General features: G+C 40.1%; 1 protein-coding gene across 1 annotated transcript in view; it reads right to left on the bottom strand.

Annotated features, from left to right (window-relative positions):
- Positions 1–21,162, bottom strand: part of CUNH5orf34 (chromosome unknown C5orf34 homolog) — a 31,117-nt gene that overhangs the window by 1,999 nt on the left and 7,956 nt on the right. The window contains exons 4-11 of the mRNA XM_004703631.2: positions 17,116–17,747; positions 14,513–14,611; positions 13,131–13,254; positions 11,980–12,071; positions 11,133–11,202; positions 5,619–5,789; positions 4,993–5,087; positions 1,946–2,044 (exon numbers count right to left, since the gene is read on the bottom strand). Of these exons, the coding sequence (XP_004703688.1) occupies positions 1,946–2,044; positions 4,993–5,087; positions 5,619–5,789; positions 11,133–11,202; positions 11,980–12,071; positions 13,131–13,254; positions 14,513–14,611; positions 17,116–17,747 (1,382 nt within the window). The remainder of the gene's footprint in view (positions 1–1,945; positions 2,045–4,992; positions 5,088–5,618; positions 5,790–11,132; positions 11,203–11,979; positions 12,072–13,130; positions 13,255–14,512; positions 14,612–17,115; positions 17,748–21,162) is intronic.

Raw genomic sequence — 21,162 nt, 5'->3', positions numbered from 1 at the left:
CAAAAAAATAAAAAAAATAAAAATAAAATAAAATGATTTAAAAATTTTTCATACATACTTGATTCCCTACCCCCACCCCCAATGGTATAGAATTTTAAACAGAAGAACCAAGAAGTTAGGCTCTTTTTCTTAACTATATTTATGTGACTCCATGTTGACATAGTTCCTAAGAGTACTTAAGATCTGTCAGAGAAATAGATTAGGAATAGTTAGAGACCATACAGAGGGCAAAAAATGCTTCAAGAGTCACACTGAAAAAAACGAGGAGCTGATGCCAGGGGCTTAAGTGGAGAGCAAATGTTTTGAGAATGATAAGGGCAACAAATGTACAAATGTGCTTGACATGATTGAGGTATGTAAGGATTGTAAGAGTTGTATGAGCCCCCAACAAAATGATTAAAAAAAGACAAGAGAGAGACACACACACACATTGAAGTGTAATACTCTTCCTTGTCTGGAAAGGAGCTAAGCAAATGACTCAACCACGGTGCATTAAGCACCTAGAGGGAGAACATTTCACGTGGAGAAGCAAAGCATCCAGGTCTTCATCTCCTCAAAGAGCCCTGGTGGCGTCCTGTTTACGCACTGGTTGCTAACCACAAGGCCAGCAGTTTGAGAACACCAGTCAGCTCCCATCAAGGGTTAACAGTCTCTGACACTCACAGGCGCCCTTCTACTCTGCCCTTAGGCCCCTAAGTTTTCTTTGTGTCTTTCCGAACCACAGCTATGTAGGGGCACAAGGGATGCAAAAGCTGGCTGACAGTAATGCCTCTGACTGTGCTTTCTCTACAACTGCAGCTGCGTATTCAAGCCGATTTCATCCTCGAATGTTAACTGAGTTGATTAGACTGACATCTATTAATCCATGTGACCCAGAAGGAAAAAAAAAATCACACCTACTGAGAGAATGTATTTCCTGAAACTGTTCTAACTCTCTGTATTGTATGAAAGATATTTGATTTTTTTCCAAGTGGGAGGGGAAGGATGAGAGCTCAAAATCTACTGAATCTTGACTCTATGTGTAGTTGCTATGGTGGGCTCAAAGGTGATTTGAACATCCTTAGCTATGGGACTCGGTGACCAGAGGAACAGAGGTGCTCACTCTTGTAGAGGTCATCATTGCTGAGAATTATTATTATTTTTTGCTTTATGATTACATTAGATATTTAAAAGAGAAAACTTATTCCTATTTAAAAATTTTAATGACCACCCCATAAATAGAAAACTAAAACACACTTCTCCCCACTTGGTGCTGTTCCATGCAGTCCCTTTGGTTCTCCTACCTCCATGGTGATTGTTTCTTTTCCTCTTATTGGGGTAAAATTCACATATATCCAACAGAGAGTGTCTGCTCCAAAGCCCTATCTCCTTACTCTCTGCAAAGGCCAAAATGTACATTTTATATTGGCACTGGCTTCCTACCTAAAATGTCTTATATTTTTCATAAATATTCTTTTTAAGCCTAGTTCTAGTCTCCTGGACATGAAAATTACCCCATAGAATTGAAAATATTTGCTTTATTTGTTCATTAATTTTGGAAGAGGTAATTAATATGATAGATATTATTTCAATATAAACTGTTTCTGAAAGTTCATTGACATTATTTCCTTTAATATTATTGGAAATGGTAATCCTCTTAAAATTTCCCATAGTCTTAGAATGAATTTATTATGTAACTGATGGTCATAACTATTTTAATGCGACATTTACAATGCAAAGTTTTTCTGATGTCAAGATGAAATATAATAAATTAAAAATAAGACAGAATAAATAATAAAAACTAGTTATTTTTAAGCTTGAACACTCAAAAACATTATAGGAGTTAAAAACACCTAATTAAAATGAAGAAATTGTTTTGGTAAAAGGCTGTTGACCATTTGATGCCTTAGTTTTTCAGTATTAGTTGGTTCTTCTAAAAAGATTAAGTTAAGACAAGCAAACATACCAATTTTCTTCTAGAACAGAACTTGAGGGTCGTATGGGCATCTCTCTCTGATTAACGTGAGTCATTGTTCTGCACCATGATATCACCGTTGTCACATATCTAGATTGAAAAACAGTAAGATAAAATACCTGAAAAACGAATATAAATAAATTATAAAAGTGTTCAACAAAGGGGAAATCATTATGATAATTTTGTAGAAAAGGGATAAAGAAAAATCTTTTGAGTGAAGCATTTAGCAGTGAATTTTCTAGATCTTTTTCTCTGAATATAGAAAAAGCTTGTTTTTTCCAGTAAACCAAACCCAAACTCACTGCCCCTGAGTCCATTCCAACTCATGGTGACCCAGCAGGGCAGGTAGAACTGCCCCCGTGGGTGTCTGAGTGTCCCTCTACTGGAGTAGAAAGCCTCCTCTGTCTCCTGAGTGGCCTTATCATTAGCAACCCAACCTTCACCACTTGTGCCATCAGCGACCCTTGTTTTTCCCATTAGTCATAAAAAAGAAAATGACTTCCACACAGGATTCATAAAGATGATGTTGAGAATTTAAAGCAGGCATCGTTCAAAGTGAAAATTTAAATGTTTACATTTACTTGTACTTTTTCAACACACAGTGAGTTTCACTAAGTTTTATCACGAAAATGTAGACATAGTAGATTATTTAAGAGAGCATTTGCTTACGAAGATTTAAATCAGAAAACATCCATTATCGCTCCCATATCCGTATATCCTTGCACACCCAAACACAAACCCACTGCCACGCAGGAGGTCCCAGCTCCGCGCCCCTGCAGGAACAAGCCGACTTCTCAGGGTCTCTCTCTAAGGCTGTACATCGTGCAGCAGCGGAGAGCCTCAACTTCCACCTGTGGAGCAACTGCTGGGCGTCAACAGCTGACGCTGCCTAACCCACTGTGCCACCAGGGCGCCGTATACACATACATACATAGATAAGTAAATAAGTATCTATCACAAAAATGTACAAAACTAGTACCACTTTTCATAAAATGAACAGTCTGAAGTGAACGGTTAAAACAAATAGTAAAAAACATTTGCTAAAGACATTGTCTTTAAAAAAAACAACTTTGTTAGGTGAATGTTTATAGAGCAGATCAGCAATTATTCAGTAACTAATCAAACCTCCCATTGTCTTGCCGTTTCCATATTGTTTTTCCCTCTTTCAACTAAGTCACCTCTATTCTCCAGCCTGTGCCCAACCTGTCCTCCCCCACCCCCAATTCCTGGCAACCATCAAAGTCTGTTTCTTTTAGTATGAAAATACAACAGTAAAAAATAATGATGAGTCTGTGAAATACCTTATGACATGGATGAACCTGGGGGCTATTAAGTGAAGTGATATTAGTCAAAAACCAAACTTTAATAAACCTATAGAAATAACAACTGGATTAATAGTTTCAGAGGGACATGGCAGAGGAGGTGGGTGGGAGATGGAGAACTAACAGCGGGTACGCGGAAGAAGAAATAGCCTGGCATTGATAGAGGTGATGGTTGCACAAGTCTCATGAATGTGATTGAAATAGTGAAAGGTGTGATATGAAATTGTATGGCAGTGAAACTGTTAGAAATAATAAAAAAAAAAAAAAAAAGGCAAATATTATATAAAACCACTGTTATAGATGATGTCTTTTTGAGGCAAATTATTCAAAATAGATCATTAGAGTAATAAAAACAATAAAACCCAATGAATCTAAAGTAATAGAGTCCAATAGATTTAAGAAGCAGAAAAGAGATTTTTTAAGTTGTAAGGATTTTGAGGGGCAAGCAATCAATGCTCGTGGTTAGAAAGTCAAATGATGCACGGCACTGGACAAACCTGCTGCACACGAGCTCTTCAAGCTGTGGAAGAGCCAGCATGGACTTTGAGGACTAAAGTGCACCTGGCTCAAACCATGACAGTCTTTTTAATTAATCATTTTATTGGGGGGGCGTGTCTTACAAATTTTATAACAATCCATCATTCAGTTGTATTAAGCACACTTGTACATATATTGCCATCAACATTTCCAAAACATTTTCTTTCTACTTAAGCCCTTATTATCAGCTCCTCTCCCCAGAAAAAGAATTTTTTAAAGGGTATTCTAACAAAATCACTAAAATGTCAAGAATATAACACTAATAATTGCTATGACTAATTAAAAATTACATGAGTCAAGATAAAAAAAGCATATTCACAATCAGATTTCATGACTTTCTATTTTAAGAATAGTAATAATTTTATTTAATTTTTCTACTTTATAGAAGAAAGCATAGTTGTATGTGATTGGAAACCTTATATGAGTGGTTCTCAACCTTCCTAATGCCATGACCCTTTAATACAGTTCCTCATGTGGTGATCCCCTCCCCCAACCATAAAATTATTTTCCTTGCTACTTCATAACTATACTTTTGCTTCTTTTATGAATCGGGTGACCCCCATGAAAGGGTCATTCAACCCCCAAAGATGTCATAATCCACAGGTTGAGAACCGCTGCTTTACATGAAACAGATTAAGTTAATTGGTTAACAAAGCTGACCACAACCCAGTCTTCACAGTAAATCAGTTATGTAATCATGGAAATGGAAATTGTTAAAGAAAATCTCATTGATTTACATTTAATTTTGCTAGGAGTCAATATAACTGTAAACTTTGGTATTTATAGAAATGGTCTCATTTATATTACCTATATGGAAAAACTGGATCTAACCATTTCAATGTGGACAAATAAGGTGTCCTGGTGCTGTAGTAGGTTAAGTGTTGGGCTGCAAACCACCAGGTTAGCAGTTCAAACCCACCAGCTACTGCAAGGCAGAAAGATGAGGCTTTTTCCTCCTGGGAAGATTTAACCTTAGAAACACACAGTGGCAATTCTACTCTGCCCTGTAGGGTTGCTATGAGAAGAAAACGACTTGATAGCAAGAAGTAAATAACTGGATTATATGAAGAACCTAAAAATAGACATAATGAATAATATGGGAAATATGCTTCCTTCTTGTCAGTCAAAAGAAAATTATTTATAAACATGAAAATCATTTTAAAATTTGCTTTTTACTACCTTTCATATGGTCCAGGATGCTCAATTTGAATTAGCTTATCTTGTCCATCGGGAAAAGTTAACTTACACCAAGCTAAGTTGACACTTTGATTTACCTTAAGAAACAAGAAGGTTAAGCTTTTTTTCAAAAGAAGGTAAGTTTCATCACTGCACAACAAAACCGAGGAACCAAAATAACCCAAAATAGAGAAACACACACAAAAAATACCAAACAACCCCCAAGCTAAACAACCTTCTTCCAATAAAAGAACTATATGAATCATGAAAAACGAATGTTGGCTAATTTAAAATTTATATTTAGCATGGGATACAGGTATTATAATCACCACCCATATATGTAATTATCAAAGAAAATAAAGATACTAGCAACTTTCCATATAACGAGTTACCTTTATTAAAATGACTATTTGTCACACCATTCTGATTACTGCCAGAAAAGTCAATGAGATCAATAGTGGCTCTACCAAAACGAAACCCACTGCCCTGAGTGGATTCCAACTCACAGTGACTCTACAGACGTGCCTCTAGAGAGCTTTATATGAAGAAAGAAAGACAATAGTCTGACACTTTTGTCCTGTTTTCCACAAACAAACAAGAACACAGATTTCTATCTGGAGTATCCTCACCTGTCTCTCATCAGAGAAAAAGCTGAAATTCCAATTTAAGGTTAGAGTAATGCCATCAAAAAACATGGCATGCACTTTATCATCGGAATATGCCAGAAATCTTCCTGTGCTGGGTATGAATGAGTCTTTCAAAAGACAAGGTAGTATATTGCTGTCATTTATCCCAGGTACCTAAAACCAAGTAAAAAATTAACAGGAAATACAGTTATCCACTAACATGAATTAAATGAGTATCAATGAACTGTGAGACAACGTTATATTCATATTCCAATGGTGAATAGTATGTTTTAAATTTTAAATCTTCTAGAAATAGATAATAGACTACTTAAAACACCGGTAACGTCTAATATCTTTGTGAAGTCACTGTCGGGCTCGGAATTGTACATAGACAAAACAGGACCATGTAGGTTTGTAATCAAATGAGTAGATATTTCCTCCAAGTCAGCATTAAAATTCTTAAATTTTCAGTTAGGAAAGTATAGTTTGTTGTTAGGTGCCATTATGTTGGTTCCGCTGGATCGCAACCCTATGCACAACAGAACAGAACACTGCCTGGTCCTGCACCACCCTCACAATTGTGTTTGAGCCAACCTCTGTGTCAATCATCAAGGGGGTACCCGCCCCCCAAAGAAACCAAAACAAAACAGGAAAAAGTGGGGTGGAATAGGGAACCAGTGGAGAGGTCTGAGGGGCGGCCCCAATCCCAACTATGTGGACAGCTACCTCTCCCCCCAGAAGAATTTATTTCAGAGGACAGCACTGAAGCTGCAGCTCAGGGAAAGGGACATGTCTGATCAAAGCACACAGAGCAAATGAAGGGGGAGGAAGAGAGGGTGGAGCACATCCTGGCCCACCAAACCTTGAGGACGATATTCCCGCTCAGAGCAGCAAATCCACAGAGAAGACCATATGGCCGGCCCCACTATGAGACACAACATCCCTCACTGTCCCATAGCCCTATAGGGGACAACAATGGAGACACAGTGTGGGGATTGCGCCCGATCTGATTCCACCACACCAAGGCAAAACACTAAGGGGGTGCAACAGAACAGCAAGAGGAACAGAGCAACAAAGTTCCCACGGAATACCAAAAATAGACTTTGAGGCCTGGGCTTGGCACCCCATCAGACTTGACCGGAAAACACTCCTAAAGGCCAACAAATAGTCCTTGAACTAACTACGTGCTTTTCTTTGTTGTTGTTGTGTTGTGGGGTTTTGCTTTTTTTTTGTCATTGACTTGTTGTTCTTGTTTTGTTTTCTTTTGTTGCTTGGTTTTGCTCTGTCTTGTTTTTGTGCATGTTATTATCTCCACAGATCTGTCTAAATAAAATAAGCTGGATGAACAATCTGGAGGAGAAAACAACGGGACTGACAGTTCTGGCGGGACATGGGAGAGGGGGAGCTGGGGAGAAAGGAAGTGGTGTTAACAAACTCAGGGACAAGGAAACAACAAGTGATCCAAATCGGTGGGGAGGAGAGTGTAGGAGGCCTGGTAGGGCGTGACCAAGGATAATGTAGCCGAGAGGAATTACTGAAACCCAAAGGAAGGCTGAGCTTGATAGTGGGACAAGAGGAAAGCAAAAGAAAATAGAGGACTCAGCTAGGAGGCAAAGGGCATTTATAGAGGTCTAGATAAAGGCATGTACATATGTAAAAATATTGATATATGAGGATGTGGAAATAAATGTATGTGCATATATTTATAGGATTAGTATTAAGGTAGCAGATGGACATTGGGCCTCCACTCAAGTACTCCCTCAATGCAAGAATACTTTGTTCTATTAAACTGGCATTCCATGATGCTCACCTTCCCGACACAATCACTGAAGACGAAGCAGGTGCATATGTAAATGTGAAGAAAGCTGATGGTGCCAGGCTATCAAAAGATATAGTGTCTGAGGTCTTAAAGGCTTGAAGGTAAACAAGCTACCATCTAGCTCAGAAGCAACAAAGCCCACATGGAAGAAGCATACCAGACTGTGATCACGAGGTGTCGATAGGATGAAGTATCAGGCATCAAAGAACAAAAAAGCCTATCATTGTGAATGAGGGGGAGTGGGGACCCAAAGCCCATCTGTAGGCAACTGGACATCCCCTTACGGAAGGGTCATGGGAAGGAGACGAGCCAGTCAGGGTGCAGTGTAGCACCTATGAAACATACAACTTTCCTCTAGTTCATAAATGCTTAACCCCAGCCCCCTACTATCATGATCCCAATTCTACCTGACAAATCTGGCTAGACCAGAGGATGTACACTGGTACAGATAGGAACTGGAAACACAGGGAATCCAGGACAGATGATCCCTTCAGGACCAGTGGTTAGAGTGGCGATAACGGGAGGGTGAAGGGAGGGTGAGGTAGAAAGGGGGAACCAACTACAGGGATCTACATAGAACCTCCTCCCTGGGGGACAGACAACAGAAAATTGGGTGAAGGGACAGTGTAAGATATGACAAAATAATAATTTATAAATTATCAAGGGTCCATGAGGGAGTGGGGAGTGTGGGACAAAATGAGGAGCTGATGCCAGGGGCTTACATGGAGAAGATGTTTTGAGAATGATGAGGGTAACAAATCTACAAATGTGCTTTATACAATTGATGTATGTATGGATTGTGATAAGAGTTGTATGAGCCCCTAATAAAATGATTTTAAAAAACCCAAACAGGAAAAAGCTCCACTGGGCAAAGCTTTTGTAGTAAGCACTAAGTGAGCATCAGAGCCACTTTGAGTTAGTGTACCCAGTGTCGTCTCTCTGGTCACAGTAAATTATTTTCATCAAAGCAGTTTCACTTGAACCTCATTATTTGTGATAGCTGATTTAAGAGAATAGCGTGTGGCTGTAAAATTCTGGTTCCTGTTCAGAAAAAAATGCCATAGAAACTGTTGTGATATTGAACACACTTATAAGGACAGTGCTATGGGAAAAACTTAAGTGTACGAGTGTTTTTTTTCATCTCAAAAAAGGTGAAATGTCAATTAATGACAAACCTTGTTCTGGATGTCCGTCAACTTCCCAAACCAACCAAAACGTGGACAATATTCATGCACTAGTGCTCAAAGACCAATGATTAATCATTGAAGAGATGGGGAAATTATCTGGACTATCTTGCTGTGAGCTCCATGCAGTGAATTTTAATGGAAGATTTGGGAATGAGAAGAGTCAGTAAGAAATTTGTGCCTCAGGTTCTGACTGAACAGGAACAAGAGCACCACGTGGAAACATGCCACGATTTGAAAGAACAGTCCCAAAGTGACCCAGACTTTTTTCCAAGGTCATTTCTGGCGACGAGACATTTTACTATTCTTATGACCCCAAAACCAAACATCAGTCAAGCCAGTGGAACGCCATCAACACCTCACCCCAAAAAAAGGTCAACAAGTGAAATCAAAGATCAAGACAATGCTCATTTGTTCTTTTGATGTGAGGGGGATGGTGCATTTGGAGTTCCTTTCAGTGGTCAGACTGTTAATCAAGCTTTCTGTTTAAAGGTTCTGAGATGACTGTGTAACAGTGTGCAACAAAAAAGGTCTGATTTGCAGCAGATGGGGTTTTGTCACCACCACAATGCACCTGCTACCACAGCCATGTCAGTGTGCCAGTTTTTGCCCCAAAACAGCCTCTCTTGCCCCCATGCGCCTGAGTCACCTGACCTCAATACGTGTGACTTCTTTTTGTTTGAGTGAAGAGGGACATGAAAGGGCAGTGATTTGATGATGCAGAAAAGGTGAGGGAAAAAAAATAAAGATGCTGTCAGCTATCCCAACAGATGAGTTTGAAAATATTTCCAAGAATGGAATCACAGATTTGACAAATGAATTAAATGTAATGGAGAGTACTTTGAAGGTGATAAGCTTGTTTTGTAAAAAAAATTTAAATACATAGCTTTGAAAAAAAAATCCGGTTTTTCTTTTTGGGTACCCCCTTATATGTCATTAAGGGGCTTCCTCTTTTTTTGCTGACCTCTACTTAACCAAACATGATCTCCTTTCCCAAGGACTGGTCACTCCTGATTACATGTTCAAGTATGTGACATTCAGTCTTGCCACCTTTGCTTCTAGGGAGCATTCTGGCTGTCTTTCTGCTTCAGACAGATGTGCTTGTTCCTCTAGCAGCTCATGGCACTTGCAACACTTTTCACGAACACCATAATTCAAGGACTCGCTCTTCTTTAATCTTCCTCACTCTCTGTCCAATATTCCCATGCATATGAGACATGGATTAGGTCATGTGCACACAAGTCTTCAAAGGGACATTCTTGCTCTTTCGTATTTCAAATCTGCTGCAACATTGTGCAGAGTTACCCAATACAAGACAAGAAGCTGAACTAGATGAATAATGCAGCCTCAGGACAGGAGGGAGACCCATTCACAAACGTTGACATGCCAATGACCCAACTGTGCTACTGAAAGGGAGGAGGACTTGGAGCACTTGCTGATGGTGCAAAGCCTTCAGTGTAGATTGCAATTCAATGTACAGAAAACCAAATTCACAGCTGGACCAAGAGAGCATCATGATAGAGAAAAGATCGAAATTATCAAGGAATTAATTTAGTTTGGATCCACAATCAGTGCTCAGAGAATCAGCTGTCAAGATAGCAAAGCAAAGATGTCACTTTAAGGACCAAGGTACACCTGACAGAAGCCATGGTATTTCCATCTGCTTCATATGCATGCCCAAGCCAGACAATGAATAAGGAAGACCAAAGAAGAATTGATGCCTTTGAATTATAGCATTAGTGAGTAATACTTAATATATTATGGTCTGTCAGAAGAATGAACCATCAGTCTGGAAAAGGTCAGCCAGACACTCCTCAGAAGTCAGGATAGAGCAGTGGTTCTCAGCCTTCCTAATGCTGCGACCCTTTAATACAATTCCTCATGTGGTGACCCCCCCACCATAAAATTATTTTTGTTGCTACTTCATAACTGTTATTTTTCTACTGTTATGAATCAGGTGACCCCGGTGAAAGGGTGGTTCGACCCCCAAAGGGGTCAAGACCCACAGGTTGAGAACCACCGGGACAGCAGACCACGTTATCAATGAGGGAAAGTTCTTTAGAAAGCACACCATACTCAGTAGCGAGTCTGTAAGAGGAAGATGTGCGATGAGATGAGAGTCTGTGGTTACAGTAATAGGATCAGACATAGCAAAGATTATGAAGATGTTGCAGGACCAAGCCATGTTTCTTTCTATGATATAGGGCTGCTATGACTCAGAAGTGACTGGAGGGCCTAAGAGCCAGACGGCCCAACAACATAAGGCTAATCTAACAAGTGTAATCAGTGTCTGCTTCTCCTCTACCCAAGAACAAAAAAAGAAAAACAACTATGCATAACATGCCTGATAATGAAGTACTTTTCTATTTAGGTGAGCATTTCTCTGAATAATCCAATTATTAATGTTACAAAGTCTTTTACTCTTAGATGAAGGGAGTTTTAACTGGAAAGTTTGTATTATATACAAATACAAAAACATTTAAATATCTTGCTTATGAAATCATTTTCACATACCATTTTCCAGCAGCATATATGATAGTTATGGCTTAAAGAAAGTCTTATGTTTGCACAATGTTGAAGAATTCTGTGAATATGAAAAAAGCTAAGTAAACACTTGCTATAGTGGCATTTTTCAATCTTGTGATACGTATAAGATATCACATAACATTTTAAATTTCAAGTAACTAATCTCCACTGGCCTCTTTTCCAGACTTTATGCAATTATTCTAATTTTTAGCTAAGAAATGACTCTAAAATGAAGAGCATGTTCAGGTTTTTGATAGACAGATTCATGGCACCTGAAAGGTTTAGCATTGCTTTCCAGGTAGAAATGTGAACCAACTGCTCTTTGAAAATCAAATGATAAAAATTCGGCTCCTTCAGATCAGATCTACTTTGGAAGTTGCTTAGATGTAAATTCTAAAAATAAGTAATCCAACCATCTGTTTTCATTTTTCTAGATGCCACAAATTAATTAAGAGGAATAAAAGCATATTAACCAAATATTCAAAATAAACTTCATCTTTTGTAGACTCTCAAACTTATACACACAGAGAAAATGGTTTATTTCCTACAAACACCTGCTCTCCATAGATAGGTGCTTCTCCATATTTAAATTTAAACGTTAGAAATAATCTATCTTATTGATGAAAGCAGAGATTACTTTGTTTTATAAATAGTGATATTTGAGCCCCAGTGATATCTGAGCTCCAGCAAGGCTTACAAAGTTTTTTTTTTTTAACCATATAAATATACATATATATTGTATCTATCAATTCTTAACTTTATCCCTAGCCTCTAGAAAATATACCCAGGTTTTCAAATGCAAAACACTTGATTCAGTTGACTGGGAGTAACTTACCTTGTTGCCTGTTTAAGTATAGAACTCACAGAGAATGGGCCTCCTGGTCTCTCTGGAGGAAGGTTACTGACTGAATAAGTCTTCTCTACTCTCTGCAAATTAGTTTTAAAATTTCATTAATCATTAGCTTTGCTCATTCCTATGTTGTCATTTTTTCTTAAAATACACATTCACATAGCAACAAAGCAAGCTGTATTTAAACTGCATCTAACGTCCACAAAACCTACATTATTTTCAAAGATATCTTACAATGTTTTTCATCCCCTCCGCATTTTTTAAGTACGAGACCCCTCTTATTCATTGAAGTTATATTTTGATAGCCTATAAATAACTGCCCAATCGTTTAGGGGATGTGCTTTTATGTTAATGGCAGTGGAATAAAATTATACTGGTCTATTTTTGTATATGTTTAAAATTCCCAATGCAGAGGAAGGGGCAGGGTTTGCTCTGTTTTTAACTCTTCTTCCTAGCACTTCTGGTTATTTCAGCACAGAAATACTCCATTCTGTAATAGAAGGGACACATTTATTCACTCCATCCTTCAAAGCAAAGTATTATAATCTTATGACAAACTCTATAGTCAGATGTCAGATTGGGAGGTCAGATGTCAGATGTCAGCCTAAGACACATGAACAAAATAGCCACACGATGGCATTATGGTCTGATAAATACATCATGTTCCCTTGTGTTTAACAAATGAGAGGAATCGTGTCCGATTTTGTAACTGCTTGTAAAGAGTTAAGTGTTAAGAGGTGCTTAAGATATGTAAATAATCACATGGTAAAGGAAAAAAGAGTAAATTTTTTTCCTATGCAAATATTATAAACAACTTAATTCAAAGTACTATATGAAAACAAAAGTAATGCTCCAGTCTCAGCATTTCCTATTGAGAAATTCTGTGACAGAAGAAATTTACCTTCTGATTTAAATTCACTTCGCTTAGGACAATGGATGAAAGTAATTGAGGATACAAGAAAATAATGTTAATAATTATTGTTCTAAACTCTGCAGCTAGACTATATTACTTTTCCAGACTACAGGATATTAAGCAGTGCTTATAGTAAAGGCCACATCCCCCTTAAATATTTAGGACGATTTAAACAGCTCGAGATCAAAGTTCCTATTGATTTGAGATCTCTCTGTGGGCTTACCTCTTCTGATCCTTTTTGAATGGGATAATATGTAAAATATCTCCCAGAATAAGCTCCTTCTGATTTGAAAATAGATCCATCTCCCGGGTAAATCTCTATTGAGTTCATCTTTTTATGGGTAAGTCTAAAGAAGAAAAAGAATTAGTATTTTTTCGAATTGAGATAAAAATATACATGAAAGAAGTCATTAAAAAGAAAGGCAGGCAAGTAGGAGGCCTACCAGTGCCTGACCTAAAAATCTTCTACATAGCCATGGTAGTCAAAACAGTCTGGTACTGATACAGCAAGAGATACAGACCAATGAATCAGAAGAGAAAACCCAGACATAAATGCATCAACCTACAGTCAGATGATCATTGATCAAGTACTCAGAAAGATCCAATGGGAGAAAAAGAAAGGCATATGGTCTTTGAATATCCAGAGAAGCAAACAATCTCATATGCTGCCCCCAACTAGCTAAGAAAACTTTCTGTCAAAAAATAGACTATATAGATTTGCTTTATGCCTGTATTTCAGCAACTCAGCTCCTAAGCTTCTGGAAGTCAGGCATCTTGTCCTGTGATCCTGCTATCCCCACTACGGATCACAGCAGCTGGCACCTAAGAGTTACCCAAGCAATGACAATTGTATAGGCATTAAATAATAACATTATTCTCCAAGAATCAAACTGATGGAAGAGATTAGTCATCTGTAGAAGAACCCATTTCCAAGAAGGTGTGACTACCTAGAACATCAGATATAATTGGTGTATGTAATCCAATGAAAAATGGCAGGTCAAATTGGTTTTATTGAAACGTATGAAGAATATGTTGTCAGAAGGGAGTGAGTCTTCCTGCAGGAAACTGAGAGCTCGAAGAACAAAGAGTGAAATGTGTTTTTCTAGCCTAATGCACGGAAGTGAAAATTTGGAATCTGGCCTAGAGAGATGTGCTTTCCAGTGGGGTAGGGATAATTCAACAGATTAGATAATTCAACAGAATACTTGCTGCATGAACGAAGAGAGAAATTTCTACTAAGGCTCCCTAACTTCTCTAGTTTCATGGTAACTAGGTAACTGTCTGATGACTAATTCAGACAGGTAGATCCCACGGTGCTTGGGAGGGGTATCTGAAATAGCTGATAGAAATATTTCATTGACCAACAAAATTGATCCTTCACCCGCTTCCTGGTTTGCACAGAAGTCTTATGAATACAGTTATTTTAAGTTAGTTACAAGAGCCCTGGGGGTACTGATCAAGTTTTGAGACCTGTGAAACTTAGGACAAAATAGAGGAGCCTGGAGGCTCTAACAGAACTGTCCTCTTGTAAAGTCTGCCTGCCAAGGCCAGCCTTGTCCCATGTGACCCCACTACATAGCTCTGATTCCAGTACAAGGGTCTTACCTGTAGGTAATGCCTTTGTGCCAAACCACTTTCACTAGTTCAGGGTAGGAATATTCTTCATCAAACCCCCTCTGTAAATATGAATCACAGAAATTCCACCTGTGAAGGATAAAATACAAGCTGTGAATTCTGGTTGCTAAGCATAATTATCAGTGCTACTATAACAAGATTTATTTATTGCTTAATCCATTGCATATTTTTTTAAAAGGGTGTTAATATAATGAGTTTTATGTTTCCATGTATTTCCCATAATCTTATTATTTGTAAGTTGACAATTTTTTTTGTGCATCATTTATTGGTGATTATGTATATCTAATATTGAGCAGAGAAGGCGATAGAACTTATAAGCAAATCTCATTTTATCACACCTCACAGATATTACAGTTTTTTTCTCAAAAAAAATTTTTTTTTTGGTCTTTTTTTTGGGTTTTTTTTTAACATTTTATTAGGGGCTCATACAACTGTTATCCCAATCCATACACACATCAATTGTGTAAAGCGCATTTGTACATCGTTTCTCAAAACATTTTCTCTCCATTTAAACCCCCGACATTAGGTCCTCATTTTTCCCCTCCCTCCCCGCTCCCCCCTCCCGCATGAGCCCTTGATAGTTTATAAATGGGTATTTTGTCATATCTTGCCCTGTCCGACGTCTCCCTTCATCCACTTTTTGGTTGTCTGTCCCCCAGAGAGGAGGTCACACACAGTTCCATGTAATCGGTTCCCTCTTTCCTACCCATTCTCCCTTTACCCTCCCTGTTTCGCCACTCACACCACTGGTCCTATAGGGCTCATCCGTCCTGGATTCCCTGTATTTTCAGTTCCTATCTGTACCAGTGTACCTCCTCTGGTCTAGCCAGTCTTGCAAGATAGAATTCGAGTCATGGTAGTGGGAGCGGGGAGGAAACCCTTAGGAACTAGAGGAAGGTTGTATTTCTCATCATTATTACATCGCACCCTGACTGGCTCATCTCCTCCCCGAGACCCTTCTGCAAGGGGATCTCCAGTGGCCTACTAATGTGCTTTGGATCTCCACTCTGCACTCCCCTCATCATTCACTATGGCAAGATTTTTTGTTCTGATGATGCTAAGTTGACAATTTCTACTAGCCATTAAAATACAGCCTGGATTCCAACAACAAGTACTATAGTATCTATGGTGGGCCAGGTGCTGTTAAACACACTGAAGATTTAACACCAAAAAAGAAGACCTGGCCCCTGCCCTCAATGGAGATTCTGATCTGACATAAATATTGAACAAGTATAGGCAAGGAGGCGTACTGGGTGCTTTGGGGTTGTATGTAACCTGAACTCTGTCTAGGGAACCTAGAAAAACCACCCTGAGGAGATGAGGCGTAAGCTGAGACCTGAACATGAGTGCAAGCTGCCAGGCAGAGAATGGGTTCCTAGCAGAGGAAGCAGCATGCACAAGGATGAAAGGGTCAAGGAATTGCAATTGCAAGAGGTCCAGTTGCTAGAGTAGAGAAAGCAGGGCAAGAGAGGTGAGAGAGCCAAGGGCTGCAAGGATAGCAAGAGACCAGATCATAGACAGCTGTGAAGCATGATGGATTTCAACCCAAGGTCAGTTACTCAAGAATTAATTTAGAACCACAATTCTCTCTCTTTTGTTCTCTCCAAATCATTATATTAGGACATAATCCAGACATCCCATCATTCAAGAGGTCAGTCCTTAATTCTCCTTTGATGAGTAAGCACGACAGTAGAATTTTTAAAATTTAAATCAACACCAAAGCCTGTAAAATCATTCTCGTGTTTTATTTTAAGGAGCAATTAGGCACTCAGACTTCCAAGGATCAAATTCCAGTTCTACACGTGCTAGGTGTCTGCTCTTGGTCAAGTTATTTTAACACTTCTGTGTCTCAAACTGAGATGACAGTATGTCCCTCATAGGACAAATGAGGATGAAATAAGCAAAGGACTCACAACAGTGCCTCACACACAAGCACTTCATAGGCGTTAGCTAGTATTATTGCATTACTTTCACAAACTGCTACAAATCTATGACTATTAGATTATTTATCTCTTAACAGAAACCACGGCCATCGAGTCACTTCCAACTTATAATGGTATAGAGTTTCCCAGATGATAAATCTTTATGGACACACAGCCTCATCTTTCTCCTGCAGAGCAACTGATGGGTTTGAACCACTGACCTTAAAGTAGCAGCCCTTTGCCTAATCCACACCCCCACCCTTCATCTCTTAGTGGTGGCAAAGCTAACCATTCAAATGCCTCTCCATGTAGACCCCAAAGGTAAGGGCAACCTCTGAGGCCAGGGATGGGGGATTTGTGATCATAAACTTGTGGAAACCATGCTCCAGCAACCAAAGTGATGAGCTCGAGGGAGCTGTAGCCATGCTCCTCCGGGCTCACTCCCAGAACCCTGTGTCTTCACTCACCACTTTAATAATCTCCCCAGGACAGTGACCTCAGCAGACTCGACGCTCCCAGAAAGCAGGGGCTCTGTCTGAGTCAACTCGAGAGTCGCTGTGCCTAATGAAGTCTTGTAGTGGAGGGTCAGCCTTCTCAGGTCAAGACTGGTTCTGGCAAACGCATGATAAGAGATGAAGCATTTTCCATTACCTGTGCAGGTGGGGGACAGGACAGCTGAGTGGCAGGGCTCTGGGAAGAACAGAAACAGCTTCTCCTTTTTCCTCGGAAACACCAGCGGTTAAAACTCTATCCTGGGCGGCATCTGCATCACTTTTAGGCATTTCACTGGTTTGATTACGGAACTTAAGTGCTAAAGACAAAGGGTATTTCCATTCCTTTGGATAGGAGGCCATGGACCAACGCTGCTGTACCCACGTGTGTGTACACGTGTGCTCCGTGCCAGGCAAGGGCAGCTCCTCCCTCCCTTCAGTTTCGCTTCCACAGCTCTTCTCTAAAGGTCCTTTCGATTTCATGATATGGCACCTTTCTTTATTCATTAGGTTCTGTCCCGATAAGCTTGTAAAAGTACAGTTTTGGTTGGTTTTTTCAACTAGTTGGCCCCTTTTGGCTTGACTGTGTTCTGACCATACCACAGATGAATCTGGCTTCTGGCTAATGTTACATAAAAAATAGACTGTAAACTCCTGCTGGGCTTCGGGCAGGCAAAGGTACGCATGGCCATCCAGCGAGGACACTGTCACCGAGCCCCCCTCCAGATACATCACGGCCTCCTTGCTACCCAGACTGGGCCACCTCACTTCTGGGACATCAATGAAGAGTCGCTGAAGGGTGCAAAAAAAAAAAAAAGATGGTGAGTATTTTCTGCATACAGTCCAATTTCCTCACATATTTTAAACTTAGAGGTTGTGCAAGAAAGCTCCTTAACTTCTGTTTGTATTTTACCACTGAGAGGCAGTGAAAAACACCCCAAGTGTTGGCCTCTATATGGCCTTTCGAAGAACCGTACTATTTTCAAATAAGATAAAAGGTGGGTGTTCTTGAACTGAAACTATCCTTGGAGGTCATCTTTCAGCAAAATAGCAGAGTGACACATAAAACAAAGGGTGTTACCTCTGAGAATGACATCCTTCTAACCACAGAGTATTTGATATTGCTGTGATTATCTCTTTTTAAAAACACATATGCATGAGTGATAAAAAATAGAAGAAGAAAATATCATACTGATTATCTTCTAGTCTTAAATGAATATGTACAATAAATCAGAGGTGGACCAGCACTATAATTTATTATATTCAAGGCACACAAAAGTAACTTAAGTGGCATGGGACTCTGCATAAAAATCATTAAAAAAACATCTCAGAGAACACAGAAAAATGGCTTCAAATCATACTTTTAAATGTTCTATGTGATAACGTAAGCTTTGCAAGGCCAGGGGCAATTGGGGAAATTATTGAATAAATGGTACTAGAATTGCTGAGTAACATTTGGGAAATGCTATCTTAGAGGATTGATGTGTGGATTAAACAGGAGACTTCATATAAAGCACCTATCCTAGATATTACCTGGCATATAACACCCCAAAATAAATTCCAGATGGCTGAAAGGGTAACCTTTCAAAAAATTAAATTACTAGCCGAGAAGCAACAAGCCTACATGGAAGAAGCACACCAGCCTGTGTGATCATGAGGTGTTGATAGAATTGGGTAACAGGCACCAGAAGACCCCAAACAAACAAAAACATTGTTGAGAATGAGGGGGGTCAGAGTAGAGACCCAAAACCCATCTGTAGAAAATAGGACACCCCTTCACAGAAGGGTCACAAGGACGGGATGAGTCAACCAGGGTGCAGTATAGCACCAATGAAACACACAATGTTCCTCTGGTTCTTTGAGGTTTCCTCACCCCCCACCATCATGACCCTAGTCCTGCCTTTCAGTTCTGGCTAGACCGGAGCAAGTGCACTGGTACAGATAAGCGCTCACAACACTCAGAATCCAGGTCAGATAAACCCTCAGGAACAGAAATGGGAGTAGGGATACCAGGAGGGTAGGGGGAAAGTAGGGGAGAGGGGGAGGAAGAGGGTACCAATCACAATGGATAATGCATAACCCACCCCCACCCCCCTTCCTTGGGGGATGAACAACAGAAACATGAGTGAAAGAAGACAGTGGTCAGTGTAAGATATGAAAATAACAATAATTTATCAAGGGATCATGAGGGTGGGAGGAGTGAAGGGAGGGAAAAAAGAGGAGTTGATACCAAGGGCTCAAATAGAAAGTGAATGTTTACAAAATGATGATGGCAACATATGTACAAATATGCTTGATACAATGGATGTATGGAATGTTATAAGAGCTGTGAGAGCTCCCAATAAAATGATCTTAAATCATAATAATAAAATCACTCAGAGTGAAGCTTATCCTGACCAACAGCAACTGCCCATGTCTTCTGCATTTTTCCACTAAAATTAAATGGTCTTTGAACCCAAACTATCTTTTAGTAAAGTAGCAGAGTGCTAACAAAATCAAACTTACTGCTCTTGAGTCAGTGCTGATTCATCGTGACCCCTGTGGGTTTCCAAGACTGTAACTGTTCACGGGAGCAGAAAGCCCAGTCTTTTTCCAAGAGTGCTAAAGGCATATAAAATAAAGGCTATTACCCTGAGAATAGAGGTCTACTGAAAAAAGGTCTAAAGCAAGATGAGAAGACAAGCGGCAGGAAAACTCAAACACTGGAAACTGCACAACCAGAACAGAGACTGCGGCCACTCTGTCTGATGAAGAGAAATTACTTGGGCTGGCTCTTCCACTCCCAAGAGAACATGCAAACAAGGCACTCGCCAGTTTTGCCATTCTGCTGGGTCTGAAAGGAGCGATTTCAGGGGAGAAGCAGAGAATTCTACAATCAGCGAGAAAGAAGAACAGGAGTGACGCGCAGCTGAGATGCCCGTCAGCATATCAGCAGAGGAGTAAAGACAAGACTAGGAGCAAAAGCAGAGACCAGGAGGCCAAGCACTGAGCTTCCTGCCCCTGGAAGAAGTAAAGTTGAGTACCTTTGGGCAGGAGGCTGGCGCCCTTTCGGCATTCATCAGTGCTAAGGAACCTGTAACCCTGGCCTGAGCTAGGAAGAGGGCAGGCACTGCATGACTGCCCGGAGGAGGATCAGAGGGAAGTGCCTGCCAGCAGGGTGAGAAGAGGTGCCACAGGAGAAATGGGGAATCAATGGCAGTGAGCGATGTACACCCCCCCCAACCCCAACCCGGACAAACAACAGTAAGTGGGTGAAGGGAGACAGTGGACGGTGTGAAATATAGAAATAAAAATAATTAATACATTTTCAAGGGTTCACGACAGTGGGAGGGTGGGGGACGGAGGGGAAAAAAGAGAAGCTTATACTAAGGGCTCAAATAGAAAATGTTTTGGAAATAATGAAGGAAACATATGTACTAATGTGCTTGATACAATGGATGGATGGATGGATTGTGATAAGAGTTGTCAGAGCCCCAATAAAATGATTTATTAAAATAAGAAGAGGTGCGATATCCTTAATTTTCTTGGATATCCTGACTTACATAACCTGTTAAGTTTCGTAATATATTCTGTAATTGTGAGTATTGCCTGTGAGTTCTATGAGGCTATTACAATAGAGTATTAGACCCAGCACAGCAGTCAGGGGAGGAATGGCTGGTATCAGAACAGGATAAAGAAGGATGCTAGGCGGAAGCATGTCTGACCTTGGTTGTATAGGAATCATTTCGTAGGCAAACTGTCCTTCCCCTTATGCAGTCAGAGAAGGTCAGGCAGGGCCCCCACACCATTTCCTCATGCTGTGTGAGGTAGTTAGTTTATTGTGCCAACCTGACCGATAAACACATGTAGGGTTCATTGAAGGGCGGAGGGATAAATAGCTTAGTGAGCCTTGCCTTCCGAATTCTCTGGTCTCTTGTTTTCTGATGGTCGGACCAGGGTGCAGCTGCCTTAGCCAGTTCCCTGCTTCAGCTGGCAAGTCTCACTTCCTGCAAGACACCCCTGAGGAGAAGCCACATGAACCTACCCCCCGATGCACCCCTGAGTGCTGGAGCAGCCGTGTGGAGACCCCTGCCAGCGCTGAGATGCTTACACATTCACTGATTCGGCTTTTCTCCTGCAGTCAGCATCGTTGCGTCTGTTTTGTGAGATGGAGGAGGACTTTGTGGATTGGTGTTGAACATATGGGTTAATGGGTTAATGTTGGACT

Source organism: Echinops telfairi, unplaced genomic scaffold (genome assembly GCF_000313985.2).
Source record: "Echinops telfairi isolate 266 unplaced genomic scaffold, ASM31398v2 ScPeMD7_7469;HRSCAF=8507_1, whole genome shotgun sequence".
Classification (NCBI taxonomy): Eukaryota; Metazoa; Chordata; class Mammalia; order Afrosoricida; family Tenrecidae; genus Echinops; species Echinops telfairi.
Note: the sequence above shows the minus strand (reverse complement) of the source record. Positions and strands in the feature narration are given on the sequence as shown.